Raw genomic sequence first — 12,030 nt, forward strand, 5'->3', positions numbered from 1 at the left:
GTCTGGCTTCACCAGACCCTGGCCAGCAACAGTATATCCTTGATGGAGGGAGGTCTTTTTCAGGAAAGTGGAAATTCTTGAGTGGTTTCCAAAGTGTCTTGATATGCTAAGGGTAGGTCAACGATGCTAGGTATTATTTGGAATGCGGAGAGGTCAAGAGTTTAATTGTGAAGATACTTTATTTCTTAGAGACTTTCTGATAAGCAAATGAGTATCTAAGTGGATTCTATTGAACCTCATTGGAAATTTTTAACGTATTTATATATATATATATGTTAGAATTATTGGTGCAAACATTTCAATACATTTTATTTGGGAAAGTCAAGTTTTATAATCAACTTCCATCTATAAAAAAAAAAAAAATCTATAGATACTCTTAATTAAGTTCCCTGTAGAGTCTAAATGCATTTCCCTGTGTCCAGTGCACACCTAACTTCCCTCCTCCACCAGCTTATTTCCACGTGTTTTTTTTTTTCTTTAATAATGAAATCAGACAGTGTACGTTAAACCTTTCTGTGGTGCTTACTTTTTGACCTTACATATGGATTCACTATGGCATTGCTTCCCAAACCTGCCTGATCAAAAGAATCACTTAGACCATTTGTTAAAAATGCAGATTCCATCCTCAAATTCATATGGAAGTGCAAGGGGCCCCAAGTAAACAAAACAACCTTGAAAAATAAGAGTAAAATAGGAGGACTCACATGTCCCAATTTTAAAAGATAAGATAAAGGCATAGTAATGAAAACAAAACACTGTGGTACTAGTATAAGAATGAACATATGGACCAATGGAATAGAATTGAGAGTCTGGAAAGAAACCCACACATTTATGGTCAGTTGACTTTCAACAAGGGTGCCAAGTCCATTTAATGGGAAAAGTGTTGGGACAACCGATTTCCACATGCAAAAGAATGAAGTTGGACCCATACCTCACACCACTTATGAAAATCAACTCAAAATGGATCGATGACCTAAAACCATCAAACTCTTAGAAGAATATATAAGGGTAAAGCTTCAAGACCTTGTATTTGACAATGGATTATTAGATATGACACCAAAAGCACAATACCAAAAGAAAAAATAAATAAATTGGACTTCATCGAAATTAAAAGCTTTTGTGTGCCGAAGCACCTTATCAAGAAAGCGATGACACAATCTGCAGAATGATAGAAAATATTTGGAAACCATATATCTGATAAGGGTTTAATATCCAAAATATATAAAGAATTCCTACAACAATAAAACAAACAACACAATCAAAAAATGGGTAAAACATTTGAATAGACATTTCTCCAAAGAAGATATACAAACAGCAAATGAGCACATGAAAACATGCTCGACATCGTTAGTCATTAGAGAAATGCAAATCAAGACCACATTAAACTACCACTTCACTCCCACTAGGATGGTAATTATCAGAAAAAAATGGAAAATAACAAATATTGGCGGGGAAGTGGAGAAATTGGAACCCTTGTCCATTGCTATAGAAGCCCTGGTGGTGCAGTGGTTAAGCACTCTGCTGCTAGCCAAAAGGTTGGCAGTTGGAACCTACCAGCCACTCCGTTGGAGAAAGATGTGGCAGTCTCCTTCTGTAAAGATTAAAAGACAAAAAAAAAACCAAGCCTAGTGCCTTCAAGTCAACTCGTAGCGAACTCATAGCTACCCTATAGGACTGAGTAGAACTGCCCCATAGAGTTTCCAAGGAGCGCCTGGCGGATTTGAACTGCCAACCCTTTGGTTAGCAGCCGTAGCACTTAACCACTATGCCACCAGGGTTTCCCCTGTAAAGATTACAGCCTTGGAAACCCTAAGGGGCAGTTCTACTCTGTTCTATTGGGTTGCTGAAAGTCAGAATCAACTCAATAGCAATGTGTTTGATTTGGTTTTGATTTGTCTATTGCTGGTGGGAATGTAAAATGGTATAGCCACTGTGAAAAACAGTTTGGAGGTCCCTCAAAACGTTTCTACATCATTTAAAAAAATGCAGATTCCTGAACCCCATCCTAGGCCCACTGAATCAGAATCTCTTGGAGAAAAGTCCATGATTTTTTTTTTATTTTAATAAACTTTTTATTTTGGAATAAATTTTGATTTTACAGAAAATTTGCAAATGTAGGTCAGAATTTTTGTATACCCTTTACCCATTTTCCCTCCGTGTTAACATCTTGCAGTTTCATGGTACATCTGTTAAATCCAAGAAACACTGGTATATTACTATTAACTAACCTCTAAACTTTCTTTGGAATTCTCCAATCTTTTTACTAATGTCCTTTTTCTGTTCCAGGACAGAACAGAAAAAGGACATTAGATCCAGCATCTCTTCAAGATCCCAGATTGATTTCAGTTGTGATGTCCCTTTAGCATTCCCTGGTCTGTGAAGTTTCTCAATCTTTTCTTTTTTTTTTTTCCTTTTTCTCCCACAGTTTCTACATGTACCATTTAGTGACATTGATTACGTTCTTTGAGTTGTGCAACCATTCTCACACTCCTTTTCTCAGTTGTTCCTCCCCCATTAATATAAATGTACTTCCACCTAAGATTCCTTTCTAATTTTTTGCATTGCTGTTATCAATTGGATCTCATATAGATAGTTCTTAAAAGAGCATAGTGCTCAAGGTAGATATTTTTTACTAGTTAAACTAAACTATTGGTTGGTTTTAAGAAGACTTCAGGGGATATTTTTGTTTTAAGATTTAAAGATTATCTCAGGGTAATAGTTTCAGGGATTCATCTGCCCTTCATTTCTCCAGGAAGTCTGGAGTTCATAAGAATTTGAAATTCTGTTCTGCATTTTCCCCTTTTTGATTAGGATTCTTCTATAGAATCTTTGATCAAAATGTTTAGTAATGGTAGCCAGGCACCATCCAGTTCTTCCGATCTCATGGCAAAGGAGGCAGTTGTTCACGGAAGCAATTGCCCACACATTCCATACCCTCTTCCTATTTCTGACTTTTTCTTCCTTTGTTGCTCCAGGCAAATAGAGACCAATTATTGTGCCTTGGATGGCTACTTGCAAGCTTTTAAGACCCCTGGCACTATGCAACAAATCAGGGGGTAGAGCAGAGGCACTAAACACGTTATTAGGCCAATTAACTGAGATGTCCCATGAAACCATGACCCTGAACCTCCAAACCAAGGAACCAAATCCCATGAGGTTTTCGGTTGTACATAAGCAGCCTCAAGGTCCAGGATTTTTTTTTAACATACATTTGTAACAAGTATTTTTAACAATTGCTCCAGATGATTCTTATGATTTATGTAAATTTCAGAGACATTGCACCATGGAATTCTTTTAGTTTAGCAAACTCTCCTAATATCTTTGAAATACGATTTATTCTCTTTAAAAATTCAATTTTAAAGACTCTAGGAACACATGGGATAGGTAAATCAAGGTACCGTCTAAGAGTGCAGCCCTACTAACTCAAGCCTCTGAGAAGGTTCTATGAATGCCTAGGTGCTGGCTAAGGCAAGGAAGGCAAGATCAGTGACACCTTCCTCTCCCTGGCTCTGTTTCCCTACAGGTGGCTTGCATTTCGCCTGGAGCTGGTTGGAAACCTGGTCGTCTTCTTTTCATCCTTGTTGATGGTTATTTATAGAGATACTCTGAGTGGAGACACTGTGGGCTTTGTTTTGTCCAATGCACTTAATGTGAGTCTGAAGGTTGGGAGTTCAGTTATTCTTAAATTGAGTCTGGAGTATACAATGGAGTCCGTGCTCTTGATTCATTTCTAGATCCAGAGGGACTGCGGAAGACTGAAGTTCAAACCCTGGCTGCATCTCTTACTAATTGTGTAACTCACGGACACGCCCCATAGCCTTTCTAAATAAGCATCAGCATCATCTACAAAATGGACATAAATTTTGTTGCTTTGAGGCTTAGGGCAGTTTCAAAGGGTTCAGTCAGATACCTCCCTGCCTCTGCCTTTTTGCCTTGTCCTTGTCAAAAGAGAGAATAAATAAGTTTCTCTTCCAGGATATAGCAGTAACCAGAAAGCCTTTTAAACAAATAGCTTCTGTATTCCTTTTTTCTTAGATCACAGGATAATTGAAACTAATTTTAACCTAAAAAACATAGGATCTGATGAAACTATATAATGCATCTCACTGCAGCACCCCCAGCATGACTAGTGGAAACGTTAGACAATGTTATTTCTAACCTAGCACCACAGTAGATGTTCGATAAATATTTGTTCGATGGATGAATAATCATGAGTCATTTGGCCATGTTTCATGGCACCCTTTTGAACTAATATATTGGAGGTTTACATAGGTACAAGTGAGATTTATATGGTCCTGTCATCAGCAGGAGTTAATAAGACTCTTATTAAGAAGAGGACTCTTATCCATTAGAGTCACTGGGCTCCTTGTGGCACTGCCCCTTTACCACCTCATTTCTAGGATAATTCACCTAGGATAGAGGAGGCAGTAAGTCAAGGAACTGTTAGGTTGAACCAAAACAAAACCAATCAAATATCAACAATTACATATGCTTCCACCTATAAAGGTGGTTATTAGTCCCCATAATCTGTACTCTCCCTCTTCTAATGACCGTTTGCTCAACAAATACTTCCTGTGCATATGTGCCAGGTGCTGAGTCTCTGCTTGAAAGAAGCTTGCATCTTAGTAATCCACAGATTCCCCAGTGTGTAGACTGGCCTGGATCATGACAACCCTTTAATGATGGTTTAGATGTACTTTGTAATGGCAGGGAGACACCTGGAGTTTATGAAGGTGAAATAGGAAAAGGCTTCACGTGGATATGCCCACCTTGAGGGCTGGGTTCTCAATCGAGCTGTTGTTGAGTGAGAGCAGGAAGGAGAGCTGGCCCTTTGGAAGGCCTTTTGCTACTCTGTCTTCTCATGCTCTTCCCCACTTGTAGAATGCCATCATCTGCCCCTCCACAAGCAGCACTAGGCCTGGAGGCAGGAGGCCTGAGTTTTGTTCCCACTCCGCTGACTACCAGCCTCTCTTAACCCCAGCTTTAGCTCCAAGCCGTTCCAAGCTCATAGTGTCCTTCACGAGAGCACCGCACAATTGAGCACTAATTGTTCCACAGCCATTTGATGCACTAGCCTCATTTCCTCCCCCACGGAGGCGAGGGTTGTCTTATACTTTTCCTGAATGTCCCACAGAGCCCAGCCCAGGGCTGGGTACAAAACAGGTGTGGGCTTGACCTGTGCCTTGGCCAGTTGGGTTGCTTTCAGAGCCCAAGGTGAACTTCAGCCTTCTAATTTTTTTGCAGATTACACAAACCCTGAATTGGTTAGTGAGGATGACGTCAGAAATGGAGACCAACATCGTGGCTGTTGAGAGAATAAATGAGTATATAAAAGTGGAAAATGAGGTAAGGAGGAATTAGGGAAACCCAGGGACAAGACAGAAAAGGTGCAACTCCTTCAAGAGAATATCTTCACCTAGTCTAGAGATTTCATGTTGGGTATAAAGGTTCTCCTAAAATTTCTCTCGTTCTCACTCAAGGGACCTAATTTCTTCAAACTTAGAATAGGAAGTGGGTTGGAGGAAGTCAGATCTTGGAAGGCACCAAGTTAAATTGTAGCTTCATTCTGGGAAGCCACAGAGCAAGCTCATGGGATAAGGATTCTTTAATTAAATAAGGTGAGAACCTTGCAGGAGGTACAATTGGACTTTATCAGTGTAGATGCTCACAGTGCTACTACCGTTTTCCTGTGCTGTAACATGGTCTTAGGGGAACTGTTTGACTGAGTAGCCAGCACGTAAAGCAGAGTTGCTGCACGTCTGTCTCCTTGCCAGGCACCCTGGGTAACCGATAAGAGGCCTCCAGCAGGATGGCCCAGCAAAGGGGAGATCCTATTCAGCAACTATCAAGTGCGCTACCGGCCTGAGCTGGATCTGGTACTGAAAGGAATCACTTGTGACATCAAGAGCACAGAGAAGGTAGGTGGAATCAAACCTGGTGTGAGTCCTTGTGAAGGTGATCAGAAGACATAGCTGGACACAGAGGTGATGAGCCATAGGGCTCTGGACCTTCATCATTCGTATGGGACAAGAGGGTCAGGGCACTTCTGTGTGCTGGAGAGCTGGAAGGACGCAGTGCCATGTCCAGAGAGCAGGATATCAACGGGGGACCAAACAGAGAGACTTACTGCAGCTGTAAGGGGCTTTCTGCTCTGCCCTCCCTGTCTCCCTGCTGAGGTCAACCTCTCCTCTGTGGCTGACAGAGCTCCTTTCCTGTAAGGCCATGGCAGGTGAGAGGAAGTCAGAAAGGAAACCAGGAGCACTCAGGCCTCTAGAAGGAATCGTGGAGAATAGCAGCGTGGAGGACAGAGAACGGTCTGGTTCTCTCCCTGGGCTGTAAAGTCCTGTACCTTCTTATGATGCTCTTGTTCTCTGAGGACTTGGGGTCTGAAGTAGGATCAAAGAAAGTCTGGGAAAGGGTATTGCAGTCCAGGTCACAGTCTGGCTCTCAGCTAACAGCAAACCCAATTTTTGCTTTCTCCTCACTTCTAAACAAGGATTTTTTTTTAATCCATAATTTCCAGTAATAAGTGGAACAACAACAGCTGCTGAGAGGACATGTTGCCCATTTCCAGTAGTCACTGGAGGTCTCAACAAGCAAGCAAGGCGGGGTGGGAAGGTCATTTTTTCTAACATCTGTGCTTTTTTTTTTTTTCTCTTTTACCAAAACCAAAGTCAGTTTAACGTCTTCAAGATGAAGTAGCCAATCACTGCCTCCTACCACCTGTGATTATGAATGCCCCAGGCTAAATGATTTTTTTTTTTCAAGAATTATGTTAAACTAACTGCAGAGAAATTTTATTTACAGATCGGTGTGGTGGGCAGGACAGGAGCTGGGAAATCATCCCTTACAAACTGCCTCTTCAGGATCCTGGAGGCTGCAGAAGGCCACATCACCATTGATGGAGTAGATATTGCTTCCATTGGGCTCCACGACCTTCGAGAGAAACTGACCATCATCCCCCAGGTGAGCTCTCGACCTTCCTTCTGGCACATGCAGTCAGGGCAGCTTGTTCTGCAGGGTGCACAGGCATCTTCTTCTTGATGGATATCCCATTAGCAGTGTCATTTCCGCAGTCTACCTGAGATACCTAAGTCAGTTCCCGAAGACACATTGTTTCTAGAACTTAAAAAAATTAGTTTTGCATTCTTTGTAGTATGCTTTTGTGACTGCCAGCATCTAACCAGTAGGTGGCAGCAACACAACAGAAGTCACATAAGAGATGCTTATTTAGCATTTCTACAGCCCAACACTGTGAGACCTTTGCAATCAGCATTAGCAGTTTGCCTGTGAAGCTTGAAGCCATTAAGCTTTATACTCCCCATTTGGTGCGGCTAAAAGATAGGGAAGAGAATTTGCTGCAGGTTTCTATCAGCGAGCGGAACACTTAGTGCACCAGCAAGAAACACTTCTCTTTGGCTTCTTCCCTGGGGTGGCGATGGAGGCTTCTCCACTCTCACCCTCACCAGCCACTGGCCCCTTCCCTCCACTCTCACACGGTCTGGGACTCCTCATTGGAACCAGTCCTCCTCTGCTCACTGTAGCCAAGTCTCTCTGAAAGTAGTTTCGGTTTGTCTGGTGTTTGCTCAGTTTGGTACACGCTTTTCTCCAGCCTCTTCAAAAGCATAATACATTCTTCTTACGCCACTGTACTCTCCCTTTCTACCCCACCCTGAACCCTCCACCTTCCAAACGTGAGTTTTCATTAAGGGGTGGGGGACATGCTTCTCCCTTAAGAGATGTTGTGGCAAGTTTGAAAATCCAAAAATGAGTCTCAGAATGAAAAAACAAAAAAGCAAACCAACAAGGACTTCTCTTAATCCTGCGCTTAGCTCCCTGGCACTGCAGCCACTCCAGGCCTTCAGCAGGGAAGCCTTGCAGAACTTGGACCACCATAGCTTTCTGTTTTCAGCAGTCCTGGCCACGACTTCTCCCGGCCACAAGGAACTACTAGTTCCTTTTCTGACACTGGCCTCAGCAGCCCCCTATCCCTTGACTTGCAGGACCCCATCCTGTTCTCTGGAACCCTCAGGATGAATCTAGACCCTTTCAACAACTACTCAGATGAGGAGATTTGGAAGGCCCTGGAGCTGGCTCACCTAAAATCCTTCGTGGCGGGTCTGCAACTCGGATTGTCCTATGAGGTGACAGAGGCTGGTGACAACCTTAGGTAATGTTTCATAACCCATGTCCCCCACAGGCAGTGAGAGGATGTGAGGGGACAACTCTTCATATTCCTCGTGCCAGGCGACACCTAGCATCACAGAATTTCAGCTATTTGGGGTCTATTTCCTAATGTGTAAAATGAAACCATTGTGAAGATGAAAAAGATAAAATGATGTGAAGGTGCTTTGAAAATTTTGAAGCCCTTTTTAAATGTGTCTTGTACATTTACAACCAGTTCCTGTGACATCATGCCATGTGGATTTACAGATCACGCTGTTGTGAAGAATCACAGAAAGCAGAGGTTCTCGACGAGAGCCTGGATTAAAACAATCCTGATGCCTGGTCCCAACCTCAGCTTGATTTAATGGATATGAGGTGCAGCCTGGGTCTGGGGAGTTTGAAAAGATCCCCAGGGGATTGTCATGGGCATGGAGTTTGAGAATCACTGGCCTAAAGGGCGAGCAGATGACGGGGGGAAGCAGTTTCTGCAAAGTCTTGCAGAGCGTTTAAACATGTTAAATCAGCACAATGACTCTGAGTCATAGTCCTTTTTCCCTTTTCAAAGTGTTTTTATGCATGGATGACACATCACACTTCTGGCCTTCGCTATGTGTTTACCTGTCAGTTACTAAGTTGGCCTGGCATTTTCCCTACAACAGTTTGGTTTTTACCTTCACAGCTGCAGTCAGCCCTCACCAAAGCCCACGGCTCATGGAAGGGTCTTGCTCCAGTTTCAGATGCCGCTCAGCAGTGGTGGACAGGGGATGGACCATTAGCAGTTGAAGCTCAGGAAAAAAGTGAGGGTTCAGAGCTCAGTTAGTGGGCCGGCAGCGTTGGTGTCACCTGGTAAAAAAAAATGGTAGCTTGTTATAAATGCAGACTCTTAGGCCCTAACCTGTGTAATCAGAGATCCTGGTGATCTGTGTGCACCTTACAGTTTGACACACTAGAATCACCTGAGAAGCATTAAAAACTCCTGATGCCCAGGTGCACTGCAGTCAGGGACCCAGGTGCTTTCAGTGTGCAGCCCTAGGGGACACAGGTAAGCTATGGTGTATACTGCCATCATTTTTGTTTTCCCTCAGTGACATATCTAGGAACTAGGAGGACCTAAGGTCTTTAAAAAATAAATAAATAAATAAATAAGGTTTTTTTTAGGCCTATATAAAAAAGAAACCATTCAAACATTCAGTCAACAGATCTGTATTGAACGCCTACTATGTGGAAACCCTGGTGGCGTAGTGGTTAAGTGCTATGGCTGCTAACCAAGGGGTCTGTAGTTCGAATCAGCCAGGCGCTCCTTTGGAAACTCTTTATGGGGCAGTTCTACTCTGTCCTATAGGGTCGCTATGAGTCAGAATCAACTCGAGGGCACTCGGATGTGCCAGGTACTAGAGGTACAGAGGCAAATGGCACAGATAACACAATGTAATAGAGAAGACAGACCTCCTTTGTAAGAACAAAAATCACAGCACACCTCCCTTATCTGTGCTGGGAGGTCCTTAAATGACATTACCAGTGCCTTCATTTCAGACCTGGGGGTCAGACTTGATTTGGGAGGTTGAAACTTAAATATCTCTGATGCATGATGGGTCATCAACCTGGAGAAAGAGACAGCAACTGAAAGCTAAGCCAATGTCTCAGTAACAGCCTGTTACCATGAAGTCCAGTGACCAAGGTAGGAGCTAGGTAAAGTTAAGTAAGTAGTTTTGCAATGTCTCTCTTCCTACATTACAGAGAGAAACTGGAAGTTCATCTTGGATGACTTCTCATCTCTGGCAGAATTTTTCTTACAGAGAATTACAGAACTTTAGTCTAGCCACCCCCTGTTTAATACGTTCTCTAATGGTCACAGCAGGAAAGAACAATTAGCAAATTCCTGAATATTTCCTTCACATCATTTCCCAAAGCTTCTTTTTGTAAGTAAGAGGTCCAGCCTTCATTAGGGGCTTTTAGCAAATTAAAGCTATTTGCATTTTACAAGCATATTCGAATTTCACATACATTGCATCTCACACCAAGACATCGTGTTCATTAGATAGCTTCATCTCTAATCAAGGCAGAAGGCCTTAAACAAATAATTAGCCTTGAGACTAGAATTACACATTAAAATAATGAATGGACTTGCGAAGGCCATTAAGAAATGCCACGAGGGCATTCTGTTGCGGTATCACTCTATATTAATGGTGTCAGGTCAAATACTGCTAAAGTGAACTTGGTGGCATTAATGTTTTTTCTGGAGCTGTTGTTGATGTACTGAAATATCACTGTCGCCAGATGTGAAGCACTGTTCCTGGGCCAGTGTTTTCCAAAGTTGTTTGAACATGAAAATCTCTTGGGGGTGCTTATTAAAGATAATCATTCCTAGGCTCCTTCCCAGTTAAGAATGGGACCCAGAAATCTGAATTTTTTCTTAAGTGACTGTAGCGAGCCTTCTGCAATTGAAGTGGTGAAGGCATTCCTGGGGGGGGGGGATTTAGGAGTAGCAAACAAAAAAATCCAAACCCAGTGCCATCGAGTCGATTCCGACTCATAGCGACCCTATAGGACAGAGCAGAACTGCCCCATAGTTTCCAAGGAGCACCTGGCAGATTCGAACTGCCAACCCTTTGGTTAGCAGCCATAGAACTTAACCACTACACCACCAGGGTTTCCTTTAGGAGTAGGGCTTTGGAAGATCTGATCTGGAACATGAAAACTGCCCCCATCCACACGCGCAGGTTACTGCTTGGTCCTCAGGGCCTAACGCTTGGTTTCTGTTATTGGTTTCCAGCATAGGGCAGCGGCAGCTACTGTGTCTGGGCAGGGCTCTGCTTCGGAAATCCAAGATTCTGATCATGGATGAGGCCACTGCCGCCGTGGATCTAGAGACAGATCACCTCATTCAGACGACCATCAAAAATGAGTTCTCCCAATGCACTGTTATCACCATCGCCCACAGGCTGCACACCATCATGGATAGCGACAAGTGAGTAGCAATCTACTTTTGAAAAATCAGTTGCTGAAAACCCTGTGGAGCACAGTTCTGCTCTGACACACAAGGGGGGCCATGAGTTAGGATCAGCTTGATGGCAACTGGTTTATTAACCGAGTATGGGGAGGTGGAGGCCAAAGCCACAAGCGGCAAGTGTTGACCATAGACCTTCCCAACTTTCCTGAGCCTCAGTTGCTGCCTCTGTAAAACTACTAGAAGCCTTCTGTTTCTTCCAACTCTGACATTACAATTCAAAATGGGTATAACATCAGTAATCTTAGAAAACCATTTGGAGAGGATAGGCTCCCCTTTTTGACCACGGTGCAATGGGTTATTCTTATAAATGCCAAGATTTGAGATGCTACTTTCTAAGACTTTTCTTTCTTTCTCGTTTAAGGGTAATGGTCCTAGACAATGGGATGATTGTGGAGTATGGCAGCCCTGAAGAACTGCTGAAAAACCCTGGCCCCTTTTATTTTATGGCCAAGGAATCTGGCATTGAAAATGCAAACAGCACAGCACTCTAGCTGCAGATCCCAAGGGTTTGAGAAGGACTGTAAGGATCATTCCTTGCCTCATTTCTATCTTTTGTAAAATATGGAAGTGTGTATAAAATGTACGTTTTAAAGAAAGATAATGATGTAACCACTACCCAGGTTAGGAAAATGAGTATTCCCAGGTGCATTAAAAGCCCTCTGACTGCCCTTCTTGACCACACCTCCTTGTTACCCAACCCTCCCAGAGATAACCACTGCAGGAATTCTGTGAGCATTATTCCCTAGCTTTTCATTTCAGTTTTACTGCCTTCGCATGTATCCTTAAACAATGTATTCTTTTATATATAATATATATATAATGTACTTATACTGCATGTATTCTTCTATGACTTG

General features: G+C 42.8%; 1 protein-coding gene across 1 annotated transcript in view; it reads left to right on the plus strand.

The window, feature by feature from the left end:
• Positions 1-11,667, plus strand: part of ABCC2 (ATP binding cassette subfamily C member 2) — an 84,279-nt gene extending 72,612 nt beyond the window's left edge. The window contains exons 26-32 of the mRNA XM_049855093.1: positions 3,524-3,650; positions 5,245-5,346; positions 5,775-5,918; positions 6,808-6,966; positions 8,004-8,170; positions 10,940-11,134; positions 11,538-11,667. Of these exons, the coding sequence (XP_049711050.1) occupies positions 3,524-3,650; positions 5,245-5,346; positions 5,775-5,918; positions 6,808-6,966; positions 8,004-8,170; positions 10,940-11,134; positions 11,538-11,667 (1,024 nt within the window). The remainder of the gene's footprint in view (positions 1-3,523; positions 3,651-5,244; positions 5,347-5,774; positions 5,919-6,807; positions 6,967-8,003; positions 8,171-10,939; positions 11,135-11,537) is intronic.
• Positions 11,668-12,030: the final 363 nt, after the last annotated feature.

Source organism: Elephas maximus, chromosome 16 (genome assembly GCF_024166365.1).
Source record: "Elephas maximus indicus isolate mEleMax1 chromosome 16, mEleMax1 primary haplotype, whole genome shotgun sequence".
Lineage (NCBI taxonomy): Eukaryota > Metazoa > Chordata > Mammalia > Proboscidea > Elephantidae > Elephas > Elephas maximus.